Consider the following 19,073-nt stretch of genomic DNA (forward strand, 5'->3'; position numbering starts at 1 on the left):
TCTGCGGTGATCTTGGAGCCCAAGAAAGTAAAATCTGTCACTGCTTCCATTTCTTCCCCTTCTATATGCCAGGAAGTGATGGGGCCAGATGCCATGATCTTAGTTTTTTTAATGTTGAGTTTCAAACCAGCTTTTGCACTCTCCTCTTTCACCCTCAACAAGAGGCTCTTGAGATCCTCTTCGCTTTCTGCCATTAGGGTGGTATCGTCTGCATATCGGAGGTTGTTGATAATTCTCCCGGCAATCTTAATTCCGACCTCTGATTCATCCAACCTGGCATTTCTCATGATGTACTCTGCATATAAGTTAAATAAGCAGGGTGACAATATGCAGCCTTGTCGTACTCCTTTCCCAATTTTGAACCAATCGGTTGTTCCATGTCTGGTTCTTACTGTTGCTTCTTGACCCTCGTACAGGTTTCTCAGGAGACAGGTAAGGTGGTCTGGTACTCCCATCACTTTAAGTATTTGCCACAGTTTGTTGTGATCCACACAATCAAAGGCTTTAGCGTAGGCAATGAAGCAGAAATAGACGTTTTTCTGGAATTCTCTTGCTTTCTCCATGATGCGAATGTTGGCGATTTGATCTCTAGTTCCTCTGCCTCTTCGAAACCCAGCTTGTACTTCCGGTAGTTCTCGGTTCGCATACTGCTGAAGCCTAGCTTGTAGGATTTTGAGCATCACCTTGCTGGCATGTGAAATGAGCGCAATTGTGCGGTAGTTTGAACACTCTTTGGCGTTGCCCTTCTTTGGAACTGGAATGTAAACTGACCTTTTCCAGTCTTGTGGCCACTGTTGAGTGTTCCAGATTTGTTGACATATTGAATGCAGCACTTTAACAGCATCATCTTTTAGGATTTTAAATAGCTCGGCTGGAATACTGTCATCTCCGCTAGCTTTGTTGTTACTAATGCTTCCTAAGGCCCACTTGACTTCACTCTCTAGGATGTCCGGCTCAAGTTCAGTGACCGCACTATCATGGCTATCAGGGACATTCAGATCTTTCCTGTATAGTTCTTCTGTGTATTCTTTCCACCTCTTCTTAATCTCATTTGCTTCTGTTAGGTCCCTGCCTTCTTTGTCCTTTATCATGCCCGTCTTTGCACAAAACGTTCCCTTGAGATCTCCAATTTTCTTGAAGAGATCTCTAGTCTTTCCCATTCTGTTGGGGGGAGATAGCTTGTCATTAAAAGTTAATGGAATTATTTCTTGGAAGATGGGGCGCTGCAATATCCTATAGATGATCGCAGATCATGCATGCTATTGGGTTGATCAAACCCATGACAGAAAGAATCTCGAACTTTTAGAAATACTTAAAAGTAAACTTATTTTTATTCATCTAAACCCATAGTGTATTATCCAACCAAAGTTAAGAATTAAGTCCCCTTGCTTTCAGTAGGACAGATTTAAGCACATGCTTAACTGTTGGCTGAATCTTTTACTTGGACTGTTTATACTTTCATGTCTTACCAATTACACTACATGTTTAATGTTTATAACTTCAGACTATCTTCATTCTAAATGCTCCAGTAGTGATTCACTTGATTGCTATCTGCAGTCAGCTTTCAGTACTTATTATCAGGAGTATGGAAAGGCTCTGGAGAATTACTACTGTCTTTGAGGCTGCACCTGTGGAGAGCCCAGGGGAACAGGCTTGGGGAAGAAAAGAAAAACATAGCATTCATATGCGCCTCTTACCTAGCTTGCAAAATCTGGTTATACAGAAGATCGTTGTGGAGCAAAATGTATAATACAATATGCTTAAGATGTGAGGGCTTTCTTTTGCTTATAGCAATATATGTAGTCAGAATTTACAAGGAAAGCAAAGTAAGATAGTAGTATTTGATGAAGTCGAGGTACTTCTAAATCCTTTCAGAAACATTTGAACTGTCAGCCTTTATCTGACTCTTTTTCTTGCCAGTATAGAAGCTAAATGTTTTGCTACAGCTTAATTTATATTACTGAGTTATTAATGAATTTCCTCTTTGGACACATCTCTTTGGCGCCCATGAACCTTTGAACCTTAGTTATAGCCCGGCTTGGCAGAAGTGACCCAAAGATGTGTGTGCACACACACACCACTCTTCAAAAACGGGAATTTTACTGAACACACTAGAATCAATGGGAATCATTAGGTGGTGTTGCTAATTCATCTTGGTTAATACTGCTGCCCTCATGGCAGAATCACATGCTAAATTGTCCTGTCATGTCTCCAAACCATAACTTCTTCCATTGTAGGCTGAGTTTCTTAAAGTGAATGCACCATATTCTGCCAGATACTAAGGTGAGCTGTCTCTGCATGCTCTTGAGCCAAGCAGCTTGCCAAGAGTGCATTGTGCATTCATTTTTTTTCCATCTCTGATTTTCAAGATTAAGGCTGCAACTTTGTAAACAGTTTGCTTTGGAGCAGGTCAGTTTAAGGGCTGCTGTAGAGTGTAACAGAAATTGCAGGCAAACTAGGCCTGCTAAATTTTAGCTGTAATCTAGGGCTGTTTTTCCTTTACACGGACAAGATCTTGGTGTAAGGATAATTATATAGGCCAGGATTGAGAGAACTATTGTAGCCGTACCCAAGAAAGGGCTTGCACATTCCAAGTGAAATTTGATTTAAGTAGTAGGCTCCTCAATTTCAAAAGCAGCTGTCCAAGAGACATGAGAAAGGGCTGTTTGAGAAACAGAAGTATAAAGTGCTGTTCGGCATATGAAACTAGTTATATGATTCTTTATAGCTGGCAGCCAGAAGTGGGGCAAAATGGTATCCAACTCCAGCTTCTACTAGAAACTATAGATGCATTTTACCATATAAAACCTTTCTGTTCATACCATACTTTTGACCAGATGATATGAAAGGCCAGGAAGGAAAGATATGCATGTGTACTCCCATTGCATTTCATCAAGAGCAACAAATCTACCTTGGAATTTTGAGATGTCCAATTTCAGAGTTAACACAAAGCTAATATTTAGTAGCTTCCTATGAGAATTAGGTGCTGTGCAATACTCAACAGCAGAGCATTTTAAAAGCAGCAGAAAAGACATGCAAATGAGATAGAGATAGAAATCTGCAGTTTCGAAAGCAAGAAAGAACCCTAGGAACAAAAAGGTAATGAAGGAGAAAGATAAGACTCATTCAAATCTTGAGGTGAATATGGAATAACTTAACCAGTGAAGAGCGAGCAGGTGAATAATGAGATGATCAAAGTAACTTGAAGAGAAAAATGAAAAAAGACAGAAATAAAAAGCCTCTGATTTGAGAAGTGCAAACAACTGAAGAATTACAGTAATTCAACAAAGATAAAATCCAAGAGTAAACTAAAAATGGACAGGCTAAACAGACCCCTCCCCCCCAAGTGAGATGTGGTGGGAGGATGGGAAGAATGAAAGCACATCTAAATTTCTAGCAGAAGAGGAAATGGAAGGACCAACAACTGTGAATCAGGTGGTGAGGGAGGGAAGGAACAAATCGTAAACACAAGAAAAAATAAATGTATTGCGGAAAAATAAGTAGATTGGACAGGAGCAGAATTTCAGCCAATAACCACACACTGAGGCCAAAATATCAGACACATCTATAGCATAGGTATCCTAGGAGCAGTAAAGAAGACCTTAAAAGCTAATTAATAAACAGGAAAAAGATAAGTTCATGGTAGAAAGGGACATAAAGAAAACAACAAAACGAAGCTTTACCTCGCGGTGGTAACAGTCCTCTTCCTTTCAACAACTTTTTGTTTTGTATACAATGTAATGTTATTGCTGTAGATGGTTCTTTGGTTCGGAATTGGCATTGAAGTCTAGACTTCTTTCTTGCTTCCCTGACCAAAGTGCCAGCTAGAGGAGCTCCAGTCGGGAACCAGAGGATGTCAGGGGGTGTGAACCTGCCCCCTGATATCATCTGGCCCATGGAGGGCCTGGTGGAAGGATCATCAGCCCCCACTCACCAACAAACTGTTCCCCACGCTGCCCTAGGCAGTCTGTAGCACATTCTCTATCCCCACCCATAGTTTATGAGCTGAAATTTTAAAACATATGAACTGACTTGCATGATCAGATCAAAAGTCCATTTAGTCCAGCATTCTGTTCTGCCAGCAAGATGTCTATGGAAGCTCACAAGCAGGGTCACGCAGAAATTCATCACAGGATCCATTATACCTATACAATACATTCAGTCCCTACTTCTGTCATTTACTCAATTTAATTGTTACACCGCTGAGCTGTGGCAATGGTCTGAAGGCACATGATACAACCACCTTGTTGAAGTTAAGCAGTTCTTGCCTGTGCCCAGATGGGAGACTGCCTGGGAATCTGCCTCAATTTCTATTGGAAAAAAGATGGAAAATTAAATAATCACCATTTAAAGAGGCTGAAAGATATCCTCGTGAAACAGCTAAAAGGTGTTCCTCTTATTGGAGCATTTTGTGCGCAAGTTGGTTGTCTGTACTTTAATACATGATTAGAAAGAATAAACAAGTACAGTACTAAGTGCAGCATTTTTCAACATCTTGAACATAACATTTTGCTTCCAAAATTGGCCGATGCTTTTAGAACATGGTAAGAATTTAATTCATTAAATATGCCTTCCAGGGACAGTATCCGATACTGCTGCTGCACCTCCGCTCATTCTGTTGTGCCTGTGGGACCAACCACCAGTGCGACTGGAAACTGGCACTTCCTAAAGCAAGCCCGGAAACGAGCATTTCAGCTCATTTCTGGTTGCGTCAGGAACTGCTAGCTTCCTGTTAAGCTAGTGGTGGGTCCCGCTAGTGCATGGGCAACATTGCTGGATACTGCTCTAGGACGTGTATATAAAGCCAGAAAATATAGTAGCCTGGAAAAAAATATCAAGAGGCTGCTAGGTGGCTAGTAAAAAACCAAAGGCCTTCTCTTTGTCACTCATCTGCCAGTCTGCTTGGTTTCTGTCCTGGCTATAGTAGAAGGGGCATACCTTGCAGCCACAGCCAGTAGAGAAACACATCAGGTTCATGGAGCAGGGATAGAGCTAACCTAAGGTTTCCATACAGGGCATGGAGGAAGGGGCTTGCCTTCATCTATAGCCAGCACAGAAAACAAACAGGCTGATGGATGAGAGATGGAATATTCCCTCCCTCCTTGGCCAACCTGCTACATTTCCCTGCTGGCTGCAGAGGAAGAGGACTGCTTTCATTCATGGCGAGTACAGAAATCGAGCAGGCTGGCGGAGGAGGGATGGAGTGACCCATTCCTCCTCCTCGTCTTCCACCAGCCTGCTGCTCCATCAGCCTGCTTGATAGAATTCCCTTTTGCCAGCGTTAACAAGGTGAGTAGTTAAATACAAGACTGTTTTGTGGTGACCCAAACACATGACATATCTCAGAATTTGGACATGCCTCTGAGAGAGAGAGAGAGAGAGAATTGCGAAGTATTCAGGAATTATTGTTATCTCCCATGATGCCCAAAGCATTCATTTTGGTCTTGTATCTGTAAAAATATCTCTTTTTTTAAAAGTCTGGTTATGTGTGTCTGTTTGTGCCTATGCATTTGCCTCTTTTGATCTACTTAGAGCTACTGTGAGGTATTGCTTTGCAGTTTCTGGGTTTAATGTGCTGGCCTTCACACACATTCTTCTTGTAGTTGGGTAGTTCTGATGAACCGGATGAGATGCCCTTGCCCGATTCTGAAAGTGTATGTGTTATTCCTGGAAGTGTGTTGTTATGGAGGATAGTTCCAAGACCTTCAAACTCGACACAGGTGAGGAAGAACTTTGACTAAAAGTCTGTGTGTTTTGTCACTTTGCTGCTGTCTCTCAAGGATTTTTACATGTTCTATTTTTCTTTTGTTTTAGGTGTGCGCGTGTGCATGTGCGTATATATGAGTGAGAGAGAGAGAGAGAGAGAGAGAGAATGATTCAGTTCACATAACACAACAACCCTCATTTTTTTCAAACCCTAGGCTGTTTTGAGTGAAGCAGGAGTGAGCTTCTTCTTGCTATCTGATCCCGCCCACTGCAGCTGGGCAGAGCGTAACAACCCAGAGTTACAACTGGGTTGCCTCTCTTGCAACAACCCACATCACGATCAACGGCCCAGGGACAGAGTGCTCCTAGGTGGTTTCACTCAGTGGGAGCAGGTGGGCGGGAACTAGCATGCACACTTGTTGCTGCTCATTCAGGACTACCCATGGTTTAAACAACCCATGGATAGATGTGCAGATTGGATCATGGAATGAATACGGGTATCTTTGATCCAGTTTATGCCACCATCTCAGTAAACCCAGTGCTAGGTTTACAATTTCGTTTCAGCAGTTAAATTTGATTCTCTTGCTCTCTCTCACCCCTGCCCCCAGCTAGCACTTCAGCTAGCATCTCTTTTACTAATGAGGTTGCTAAGTGTAACATTGAGAGCATTATGTTTTTTACCAATCAGTGTGCATTTTTACATTTTTCAGGTGTGGTTCTTTTCTCAGCTGATGGTTCTTCATTGTCTCCCATGAGTATATATATAACACTGCAATTACCAGTGCAGTAGAGGAACAAAATGGGCCTCCCATCCATCTGAGTCATATCAGGAGCTCATCCTGTGGTAGCTCTGTTGATAGCATCTTTATAGGCTCTAGTTAAACAGAATATGGTTTGATAGCCTTTTCTCTTTAAATAGCAGGCATGAGCAAGGCTATCCCCTTTCCCCATAGACATATAATTCCCTTTTAATTTTTAATTACTGTCTTCTAGCTTTTAGGTTCAGTAACGTTGGTTAAACTGTTCTTGTTGTCTCTTGCCTGGGAACATGTATTCAAATGTAAAAGGAAAGAGACCCTTATATTGGATCCATAAAATGAAATTGTGACCATTGTTTTTTTTTGTTTTAGGAACACTAATCCAGAATTTTAGATCTCTAATGGCTAGAAATCCTTCTAATTTCTAGACACTAATTTTTAGCCATCTCTATTTCTAGAGATGGAGGTTCTATGAACCATGGACCGCCCCCCCAGCACAACATAGGTTGGAGGGCTGGGGCGGGGCGGAGTTGCCGTGGTTCATAGAACCTCCATCTCTGTCACCAGGAGACCACTCCATCTTGGAGTGGGCCTTGAGCGGTTGCACCTTGTGTTGGCCCATAGAGACAGATTGGGGATGCTGCTGGTGTACCGCCCACCCTGCTGCCCAGCATCCGCCCTGACTGAGCTGACGGAGGCAGTCACAAGTGTGGTGTTGGAGGAACCCAGGGCGGTAGTTCTGGGTGACTTCAACTTCCATGCTGAGGCTGTCTCTGGAGTTCCAGCTCAGGACTTCGTGGCCTCCATGACAACCATGGGGCTGTCTCAGTATGTCATCAGCCCAACACATGAAGCACGGCATACCCTTGATTTGGTTTTTGCTCCAACTTGTGAGATGGGTAGTCTGAAGATTGGGGGGTTCCAAGTAACCCCATTGTCATGGTCAGACCATTTCCTGGTGAGATTTGAACTTTCGGCATTACTTTTCTCCCGTGGGGGTGGAGGACCTATTTGAATGGTCTGCCCCAGGAGACTGATGGAATCCAATGGATTTCTGAATGCTCTTGGGGATTTTCCAGCGGAGAGAGCTCGTGATCCAGCCGAGGCCCTAGCCTCGCTGTGGAACAGTGAGATGCGCAGGGCCATCAACTTGATTGCACCTGAATGCCCTCTCCGGCACTGTGGAGCCCGTTCTGCTCCCTGGTATTATGGGGGAGCTGTGGTCGATGAAACAGGCTGGACGTCAGCTAGAGCGCAAATGGCGCAAGACTCGAAGTGAAGACGACCGCGCATGCGCTAGAGTGCATAATCTTGCCTACTGCGTGGCAGTGCGGGCAGCAAAGAAGGTTTATTTTGCTTTCTCCATTGCGTCCTCAAGTAGCCATCCAGCGGAGCTCTTCCAGGTGGTCTAGCAGTTAACATCTTCCCCAGTAAATGGGGTCCTGGCCCCACCGAGGACCCGCTGTGACCTTTTTGCATTGCACTTTGAGGACGAAATCGTTTGTCTCCACAGCGAACTTGATGCTGTTGTTAGTGCAGTACCAGTCAAGGTGCCCGATTTTGTGGGATCAGTTCCAGTTGTTACAGCCTGATGATGTGGACAAGATGCTTGCAATAATGTGACTGACCATGTGCCCTCTTGATCCCTGTCCCTCCTGGCTAATAAAAGCTAGCTGAGGGGGTATGACTGGGTGGGTCCAGGGAGTGATAAATGCTTCCCTACAGGAAGGGATGGTCCCTGCTGTCGTTAAGGAGGCAGTAGTGCGGCCACTCCTGAAGAAGCCCACTCTGGGGTATTAGACAACTACCGTGCAGTCGCAAATACGCCTTTTCTAGGGAAGGTACTTGAGAGGGTCATGGCAGACCAACTGCAGGCACCCTTGGAGGATACCGATTATCTAGACCCATTTCAATCTGGGTTTCGTCCTGGTTACAGGACTGAATCAGCCTTGGTTGCCCTGATGGATGACCTTTATCGAGAGAGGGACAGGGAGAATCATAGAGTGCAACCCTGTTAATTCTGCTCCATCTCTCATTGGCTTTTGATACCATCGACCATGGTATCCTCCTGGATCAACGCCGTGGGATGGCTATTGGAGGTACTGGGTTACAGTGGTTCCAGTCCTACCTTTGGGGTCGATTTCAGAGAGTAACATTGGGTGACTAGTCCTCGGCCCCTTGCCAATTGAGCTACGGGGTGCCGCAGGGTACCATCTTGTCCCCAATGTTGTTTAACATCTATATGAAACTGCTGGGAGCAGTCATTAGGGGATTTGGAGCTAAATGCCATCAGTATGCTGATGACACGCAGCTCTATCTCCCTGTGACATCTGAATCAGGAGATGCTATGTAAGTCCTGAATCAGTGCCTAACTCAGTAATGGGCTGGATGAGGGCCAATAAACTGAAGCTGAATCCTGGCAAGACAGAAGCCCTGTGGGTGAGTGGTTCCCGGATCTGGCTTATTGCCTGTTCTGGATGGGGTTGCACTCCCTCTGAAAGATCAGGTCCGTAGTCTGGGGGTGCTCCTAGATCCATCATTGTCACTGGAGGCCCAAGTGGTCACGGCGGCTCGGAATGCCTTTTACCTGCTTCGACTGGTTTGCCAGGTACAGCCTCTCCTGGACAGGGATAGCTTGGCCACAGTGGTACAGGCATTAATAATCTTAAGACTGGATTATTGTAATGCACTCTATGTGGGGCTGCCCTTAAGGCTAGTCCGGAAGCTGGAGCTAGTACAGAATGCAGCAGCTCAGCTGCTGTCTGGAGCTGCCCCTTTTCAGCGTATTACTCCTCTGCTCAGGGAACTGCACTGGCTGCCTATTTGCTGCCAGGCGAGGTTTAAGTTATTAGTACTAGTGTACAAAACCCTAAACAACTTGGGACCAGGATACCTGAGACAGCACCTCCTTTTTTACCAACCTGCCCGGTCACTGAGGTCATCAGAGGTCATGTTCCTGGTGGTTCCACATGGACCTATGGCCTTCAGTGTGGTAGCCCCCTTCCTGTGGAATTCCCTGCCTTTAGAGGTCAGGCAGGCGCCAACATTGTGTTCCTTCTGGTGCCTCCTAAGGACGTTATTTCAAGAGGCCTTCCTTGCATGACCAGCTATGGTTTGTTAAATTCCACTTTGTTGGGGTTTGTCTTTTTAAAAAATGTTTTAATTCTTTTAACCTGCTGTTTTATTCTTTTATTGTGTTGTTCACTGCTCCAAAATCTTCTGATGTGGAGCAGTATATCAATATTGTTTGTAAGTAAGTAAGTGAATAAATATCAGCATAGAATAGCAGCAGTCTTTAACAAAGACACTCTCCTTCCTCCTTTAACTCCCTCACATATGTTCAGCAGTGCACACTAGAGTTGCACTATCAAATACTGATTTGTGGCATGCTTGCCCAAAAGGTTGGCTGTCCCTTTTCAATTGCTTTTCTTAGATTTCCTAACTAGTCATAAAAACCAGAGCAGCCTTCCCTAACCTACCTTTCTTAAAAATAACAAACAGCAGCTGAGGAGTCTTCCTTCGTCTGATGCCTTCCAGATGTGTTGACTGCAATTCCCAGCCATAATAGCCATTGGCCATCCTGGCTGAGAACTATGGGAGTTGCAGTCCAACACATCTGGAGACCACCAGGTTGGGGAAGACTGACATAGAGGTTTACCAGAAGGCTAAGTGACTTATTCAAAAGTACCAATTAGTTCCTATCCGTATTAGTAAATGCTTGCCATTCCATTGGCAGCCTATAGCCATCTTTTGGTGATCAAGTTCTGAGATCTTTCCGTATCTTTTGCTTTCAGTTAATGAGCTGCCAGAAGATAACACAAATCTGCCTTCAGTGTACAGCTGAATGCTTCATATGATTTGAAGTTCATTCTGTTTCATTTTCTGTTATTCTAGTTCTTATTCATCCTGCACAATGTCGGTCTTTTTCTTTAAGAGGTGTCTTTGATAACTTGATGCTACCAGTGTATTTCCTGAACATGTTCCTACTTCCTTCCCCAAGGTCACTTTAATGAAAACATTGAATAAAAAGGCCCCAGGACTGATCCCTGAGGAACTCTATTGGATACTTCCTTTGAGAGTGTGTAAGCCTATTAGCGGATACTCTTCATAAAACAATAGAACATTAAAAAAGTACTTGTTTATTTTTTTTTAGATGTACAACTTCACTACCTTTGCTATGGCTTTGAATGAATTGGATCAAGAAATGGAAAGTGTTATTCCTAAAACCGACTGCAGGTTAAGGCCAGATATAAGAGCAATGGAAAATGGTGAAATAGGTAATTTAAAAAAAAACATGTGTATGTACAATTATTAAAATGTCCATATCCAAGTGCTGTGTTTTATAGGGCATACCTTTCATGTATAGATTTGTTTTTGCAACCATGTTTTATGGAACCCCTCATAGAGGAATGCCTGTATTAGTGATATAAAGAACAGCCTATGGTGCCAATTAGGAAATATTTGGAATACTTTTTCATTAAAATATTTATATCTGGCTTTTCCACAGTGCAGTCAACAAGGCAGCTCATTTTCAGTGTCCTTAGTTTGATGTTTGATTTACATGAAGGAAGGTTTCTGCTTTGCTGTAAGATCTAGCATCTCCTTTTTCATGATGATCAACTTTATCAGTGGCTTGTTTATTGTAGCAATGATGGTACAGCAGCTGAGACCTTCAGGGACCTGTTAGCTGTGACCCACTCCCAGGGTGACAATTCCTCTGCTATCATGGAGAATGTGGGTCTCAGGGAAGGAAGGCATCATTCGGAGCAAGAATGGGAGGGACCCATTCCTCGGAAGATGAACAAATATCCTCTCGGACTGAGGGTGTGCCTCCAGGGGAAGGGGGGCTTGTGGTAATGGGAGATTCGATCATTAGATACATAGACAGCTGGGTTTGTGATGGGTATGTAGACCACATGGTGAATTGCCTGCCTGGTGCAAAAGTTGCAGATATCATGCGCCTAGATAGCCTAGTAGATACTGCTGGGGTGGAGTCAGTGGTCGTGGTCCATGTTGGTACTAACGATGTGGGAAAATGTAGTTGTGAGGTCCTGGAAGCCAAATTTAGGTTGCTAGGTAGGAGGTTGAAATCCAGGCCCACCAAGGTGGCTTTCTCTGAAATGCTACCTGTTCCATGCACAGGGCCAGCTAGACAGGCGAAGCTGAGGAGTCTCAATGCATGGATGAGATGGTGGTGCAGGGAGGGGGGGTTCAGATTTGTTAGGCACTGGGGAACATTTTGTGACAAGCTGGGCCTGTACAAGAGGGATGGACTCCACTTGAACCAAAATGGAACCAGACTGCTGGTGCTAAACATAAGAAGGGTGGCAGAGCAGCTTTTAAACTAAACTCTGGGGGAAAGCCAACAGGAGCTGGGAAGCATCCAGTTCCAGTTAAATCACCCCAAAGGGATGAAAATGTTTTTGATTGCCGAAATGTAGAAGGGGAGGAAATAAGCCAGGAGTACATAGCAGCCAATCAAAGGGGCCAAAGTCTCATAGCAAAGATGCACACGCCAGAGGCATCTGGGGAGGGACACCATGTATAGATGTTTCTATGCAAATGCTAGAAGCCTCCAAGCTAAAATGGGAGAGCTGGAGTGCCTGGTTTTAAAGGAGAACCTGGATGTAGTGGACATTACAGAAACCTGGTGGAACTAGGAGAACCAGTGGGATACAGCCACCTCTGGATATAAACTATATAGCAAGGTCAGGGAAGGGCGTACCGGGGGAGGTGGTGCCCTGTACGTCAAAGAGGGCATCGTGTCGAGCAGTGTAGAGCACCTGAAAGGGGTAGACTCTCCCACAGAAGCACTGTGGGTGACAATATCAGGCTCCAAAACTAATTTAGTGCTAGGAACATGTTGTCGTCCCCCAGACCAGAATGCTCAGAGTGACCTTGAGATGGAAAACGAAATCAAACAAGGAAGTGTTGTAATAACGGGTGACTTCAGTTACCCCCACATTGACTTGATAAATTCAGGTTCCAGTCACCAAAAAAAGAGACTAAATTTCTCAGTGCCCTAAGCAATTGTGCCCTACAACAGTTGGTCATGGAACTGACCAGAGGGGAGGGCTTAATCCTAAGTGGTGTTGCCCAGGACCTAGTGCAAGATGTAAAGGTTGTTGAACCACCTGGAAACAGTGATCACAGTGCTATCAGATTTAATATATATTTAAGTGGGAAATTGCCCAGGAAGTCCAACACAGTCACATTTGTCTTCAGAAGAGGAAGCTTCTCTAAAATGAGGGAACTGGTGAAAAGGAAGTTGAAAGGGGGAGTCAAGAAGATTAAATCCCTTCAAAATGCTTGGGGATTATTCAAAATCACAATAATAGAAGCCCAGCTAAAATGTATACCGCAGGTTAGGAAAGGTAGCACCAAGTCTGAGAGGTTGCCGGCATGGTTAATGAGCAGTGTTAAGGGAGCTATTAGAGAAAAGAGAGCTTCCTTCAGAAAAAAGAAGTCTTGCCCAAGTAAGGAAAACAAAAGGCAGCACAAGCTTGCACAGAGGTAATGCAAGAAGACAACAGGAAATGCAAAAAAGCATTTTGAAGAGCATATCACTAACAATATCAAAGACAAAAGTGAAGTACTGTGGCCACATAATGAGAAGACAGGATACCCTGGAGAAGATGCTGATGCTAGGGAAAGTGGAAGGCAAAAGGAAGAGGGGCTGACCAAGGGCAAGATGGATGGATGGTATTCAGGAGGTGACGGACTCAACCTTGGGGGAGCTGGGGGTGGCGATGGCCGACAGGAAGCTCTGGCGTGGGCTGGTCCATGAAGTCACGAAGAGTCGGAAGCAACTGAATGAATAAACAACAACAAAGACAACAATAAAGAATTCTTTAAATATATCAGAAGCAGAAAACCAGCTAGGGAGGCGGTTAGACCATTGGATGACAATGGAGTTAAAGGAGTACTGAAGGAGGACAAGGAGATTGAAGAAAAGCTGAATGAATTCTTTTCTCCATATTCACTGCAGAAGATATAGGACAGATACCTGTGGCTGAACTGATGTTTTCAGGAAGGGAGTCTGAGGAATGAGGCAAATAGTGGTGACAAAAGATGAAATTTTCAACTTTACTGATAAATTGAAAGCAAACAAATCACTAGGCTGAGATGGTATCCATCCTAGAGTTCTCAAAGAACTCAAATATGAAATTGCTGATCTTCTAACCAAAATACGCAACATGTCCCTAAGATCAGCCTCTATACCAGAGGACTGGAAGACGGCGCAACACCAGTTTTTAAAAAGGGATCCAGGAAATTACAGGCTGGTTAGCTTAATGTGTGTTCCGGGTAAATTGGTTGAAGGCATTATTAAAGATAAAATTAGTAAGCATCTAGAAGGACAAGCCCTGCTGAAAAAGAATCAACAAAGGTTAAGTCCTGTCTCACTAACCTTTTAGAGTTTGAGAATGCCAGTAAACATGTAGACTGGGGTGATGCGGTAGACATGGTTTAATTGGACTTCCAAAGGGCTTTTGACGAAGACTCCTGAGCAAACTTAGCAGTCATGGAATACGAGGACAGGCCCTCTTATGGATCAGCAACTGGTTCAAGAACAGAAAGCAGAGAGTAGGAATATATGGTAAATTCTCCCAATGGAGGGAAGTGAATAGCGGGGTCCCACAGGGATCTGTATTAGGACCAATGCTTTTCAACCTGTTCATAAATGATCTGGAAGTAGGAGTGAGCAGTGAAGTGGCCAAGTTTGCAGATGACGCCAAATTATTTAGGGTGGTTAAAACAAAAAAAGATTGAGAAGAGCTGCAAAAGGATCTCTCCAAACTGGGAGAATGGGCATCTAAATGGCAAATGCAGTTCAACGTAAGCAAGCGTAAAGTGATGCACATTGGGGCAAAAAATCCCAACTTCAAGTATAGCCTGATGGGATCTGAGCTAGCGGTGACTGACCAAGGAAGGAAGAGATCTGGGGGCTGTGGTGGACAGCTTGATGAAAATGTCAACCCAGTGTGCAGCTGCTGTAAAAACGGCAAACTCCATGTTAGGCATAGTTAGAAAGAATTGAGAATAAAACTGCCAGTATCATACTGCCTTTATACAAATCTGTGGTGTGACCACACTTGGAATACTGTGTACAGTTCTGGTCACCACACCTAAAAAAAAACACTGTAGAGCTGGAAAAAGTACAGAAAAGGGCAACTAAAATGATCAAGGGACTGGAGCATCTCCCCTTTGAGAGAAGGTTACAACAGCTGGGATTGTTTAGCTTGGAAAAAAGGAGGGTAAGGGGAGACGTGAGAGAGGTCTACAAAATTATGCATCGTGTGGAGGATGTGGATAGGGAGACATTTCTCTCTCTCTCTCAAACTACTTGAATCCTGGCTATGAAGCTGATTGGTGGGAGATTCAGGACAGATAAAAGGTCTGATAAACTGACAGATAAACTTCTTCACACAGCATATAGTTAAACTATGGAATTCGCTACCACAGGATGTACTGATGGCCACCAATTTGGATGGCTTTAAAAGGAGGGTAGACAAATTCCTGGAGGAAAAGGCTATCAGGCTTTTGAAGTCCAGAACATCTGGAGGGCACCAGGTTGGGGAAGGCTGGCATGAAGGATTGCCTTGTTAAAGGTTTTCACATGTTAGGCTTCCCCTACCCCAACCCATGGACACATTCACGGAGAAGGAGATCAACGGCTACTAGTCCTGATGGCTACGTGCTACCTCTAGTACCAGAGGCAGTGAGCCTATTTATACCAGTTGCTGGGGAACATGGGTGGGAGGGTGCTGTTGCACTTGCGTCCTGCTCGTGGGTTCCCAATCAAACAGCTGGTTGGCCACTGTGTGAACAGAATGCTAGACTAGATGGACCCGTGGTCTGATCCAGCATGGCTCTTATGTTCTTATGCCATCAAAATTGTTCAGACATTCCCTGATGCAACTGTATGCTCACAATATATTGACAGCACAGAAGCTGTTCTGTTGGTAAAGTTACAGGAGGAAAGGCTATGTAAAAATGCTGCAAATAACAAGAAGCTACACGTTATGAACTGTAGCTAACAGCTATTTCTGTCTTACTTATGCTAAAGTAAGCACAGGGTCCTTGATCCAGATTGGGACCTTAGTTTGGGGGATAGGGTGGCTTTAACCTTTGCTCCCTGCTCTGGTCTAGATTTGGTTCAGAGGCCCTGGCCCTGTAATTGTCACTGCCAAAAAGTGGCATAGTTGGGGGCCAAGGAATTAAAGCCCCCCCCCCCCACAACTCCCACACTAGCCTCCCAGGCTGGACTGGGGCTCCTGCACCTAGGGGTGGACAACTGTGGGAGATCTGGGGGGCATTTTTGCCCCCTGCCTCCCCCATTTTTTTAAAAAGCAGAAATATTACTGGTGAAATTCAGCAGCGAACCACAGCAGCATAGGACTACAAGGGTTGAAGTGAGCTTGTTTTTGTTTTAAAATGGGTAGCTGCATATGGCCCACTGACCACATGTTACCCATTCCTGCATGAGAGTAAGAAAGAAAGACATAGCTTACTACATCTTCAAAGTAATGTGTATTTTGGGTCTCAATTATAATGTACCTGTCATCATATTTAATAACTTGCCTAGCCCCATTTTTGGGGAGCTTGAGACATCTTACATCATCAGCAATCTGCTATATTGAGCAATCTACTATATAGTTACAGTCCTATGCATAAAATGCTCAAAAAGCATGAGATATACTAGTTGTGCTAACAAAAATGGCATTAAAAATTGCAGCTACTTAAGTACTCTTCAATATGTTATAATTTGATACAGCCCTTTTTTGGTTCTTGATAGATGTAGCCAGTGAAGAAAAGAAAAGGCTTGAAGAAAAACAAAGAGCTGCTCGTAAAAACAGGTCTAAATCTTCCAATCAAGACTGGAAGACAAGGTCAGTAAACGAGGGGTAGAGCTCTTGAATAAAAATGGTTGAGAAATGTTTGCTGGCCATTCTACATCTCTTTAAACTTCAGGGTCTTGTCTTAAGATGTTGACCCGGTTCACATGTAACAACGTCAAATAATGGGTTAATTCCATGGCCATTTGGAATATTCAACCTCTGATCGGGCCAATCGGAGATTGCTACATGATGTCCGAACCTGGACACTATAGGTTAATCATGTGTTAAACAACCCACAGTTAACCTACAATTAGCAGGTAAAATTAAATTGGCCCAATTGGAGACTGAATATCCAAAAAGGCTGTAGAATGCACCTGGCTCGTGCCACAGCAAATCTTGGGTTAATTAATCCACAATTTGCTGCCATTATGTATGCGTGAGCCTGTTGTCTAATACATTGGTGGTCACAAAGGAAGTCCAGGTTTACTGCTTATGGAATTCTGTACTCTGGCTATTGGAATCATTTTCAAGTGGAGCCTTTAATATAACATCGATGATGAACCATGTAGTTGTGCTCAACTCAGTCATTAGTTCCTTGTTATAGGATGCTTGTTCTTGTTAAGCTTCCATAAGTCCTTGGGTTCAGCATTAGCCCCTCTGTTTTTCAGGAGTGGAATTAGACTTTCTTTATAGGTTACTCAAATCAGTTATTTTCAGTTCGGTCACTATGGGGCCTATGGAAATACTTAGCACTTTTTAGGTCACTAGTGGGAACCCAGAATTACTATGCACATAGTGCCAGGCCGGGGTGTTGTTAGGCCTCGGGCCATGGGGTTGAATCTATTTCCCACTCCCCCAGCTCTTTTCCCCAGAGCCCTAAATGTCCATTGGTGCCAACGGAAAAGTGTTTTTTCTCGGCTTAATTGCCATCCAGGAGAATTGCAGCTGAAGAAGGGTTAATACCCCTTCCCTGTGCACTGTGCCCCCCTGCCCCATAATTGACCCTCCGCATGGCAAGTAAGCTTAGAAAAAGACTTTGTATTAATGTCAATGGGAAGATTGGACCCGAAATCTTTTCAGTGCCTAGCAACGTCCCTGGTGCCAGGTGAACTGCGCCTCGATGGGTTTTTAGTAGGTAAGGTGGTATATAAATATTGATAATAGATAAACATGCTAAGAAGGATATTTCTGAATTCCTACGTCAGTCCAGCAATGCTCCATTGAAAGTTATGGAGTTCCCATGGAAAATGCATAGCTTCCCTGTTGGATGTTGTTGCAGCTCAAGCACATACTCTGTGTTGGTGGAGAGAAAAACAACACAACTGTACAGGTATCACAATTTGGCTGAAAAGAATTTTGGTACAGTTCTGCCTTGAAGTTTTACCGCTGGAAATCATATTCATAAAATGTTTTGAGTCTGCGTTTTATTTATTTAAATTCATGAGTCATAGTGCTTGTACACGGAAGTCCTCATGTGCATCATGTAATACCCACACCAGTATCCCATGGATATTTAGGGTTCGGATTTCTTGTCTGTTACAAATAAGCATTGTCATTGCATATGCACACACCGGTATAAGTTTTCACATCTTTGTAGACTCAGTTGGTTTTGAAAGCTCAGGGGAAGCTAAAAGACAGTAGCAAAGTTATCTCATGAAATAGAGCCCACATTCTCATTCTGAAAAGGCACTTAAACCATAGTTCATGCTTGTGAAAATATCCAGAACACAGACATCTAGTAACTATGAATTCTTATGCGTGTAAAGTACATTCGATGTTACACCAACTTGAAGGAAATGGGCACACACTCTTATGTACACAGTACAAAGAAGGTAAATGTTGGATGCAGTAAGAACACATTATGCCCAGATAATGTTTATGTGCTACAGTCAATACTTGCCTGTGCTTCTTTGACATTGGTATCATACTGAATGTACTTTGCAGCACAATAACTCATAGTTATTAGATGTCTTTATTGTGGATGTTTTCACAACTAGGAATGATGGTCGTGAAGACATTACACCCTACAAAAAGAGAACTTTATGACAATTTTTTTTGCCAACTGGTAAACAACGTATCTTAAAATAGGGAAAATCACTATACACAAAACATTTAAACTGCTGCAACAGCCATATTATTAAGTTTATTTGAAATCTGAGCAGCTTCTATCTCACCAAGGAGGCTCTCTGTGCCAAATTTCCTATTGACAGGAAAAATATCAGTTTTATAAAGAATACAGTGTTCATGCTTTATAATGGCAGAACATTAAAATGTGGTCATGCTTTAACATTGCAGTTGCTCCATTGGTTGTGTGTAGTTTTTTTAATAGGGTGCTTCCAGATGGGCAGCTCTTAGTGCTACCACTCAAAAGGCATTGCAGCTATTCCATCTTTCCCTCTCTTAACATATTTTTTTGGGGGGGAAGAGGTTAAAAAGAAGAAAAGGTGGGAAAATGCAAAAGGATTATAAATGGAAGAGGATGAGGCCAACTGCACAATAAAAGTCTCATCTTGAAGCATCCTAGCGTATGCAAGTATCTCATAATCAAGAGATTTAAATCCCTTTCTTTCGCAATGGAGAAAAACACCCTTCAGTGAAATGAGTTCATCTAGTAACTACAGAATGTAAAATAGGTTTGCCTAAAAGAGAGTATATTTTATGGGCAAGCTAAGAGGGACAATAATTCAGCTCTGAAGACATTCAGCTTTTAGTTCAAATTCATAAACATAATGGGAAATGTTTAGATTGGGACAGGGGCAACATTACTGTT

General features: G+C 43.4%; 1 protein-coding gene across 5 annotated transcripts in view; it reads left to right on the forward strand.

Moving 5' to 3' along the window:
* Positions 1–19,073, forward strand: part of OSBPL1A (oxysterol binding protein like 1A) — a 93,855-nt gene that overhangs the window by 69,794 nt on the left and 4,988 nt on the right. For 4 of the 5 annotated variants that reach the window (XM_084849683.1, XM_084849687.1, XM_084849685.1 and 1 more), the window contains 3 exons: positions 5,604–5,720; positions 10,618–10,741; positions 16,261–16,354. In XM_084849683.1, coding sequence (XP_084705809.1) covers positions 5,604–5,720; positions 10,618–10,741; positions 16,261–16,354 — 335 coding nt within the window. Of the gene's footprint in view, positions 1–5,603; positions 5,721–10,617; positions 10,742–16,260; positions 16,355–17,508; positions 17,607–19,073 lie in introns of those variants that run through there. The other variant, XM_084849684.1, reaches the window with a different exon arrangement.

This window comes from Heloderma suspectum, chromosome 4, assembly GCF_057233095.1.
Source record: "Heloderma suspectum isolate Gila_16-S chromosome 4, 16-S_ref, whole genome shotgun sequence".
In the NCBI taxonomy this organism is placed as follows: domain Eukaryota; kingdom Metazoa; phylum Chordata; class Lepidosauria; order Squamata; family Helodermatidae; genus Heloderma; species Heloderma suspectum.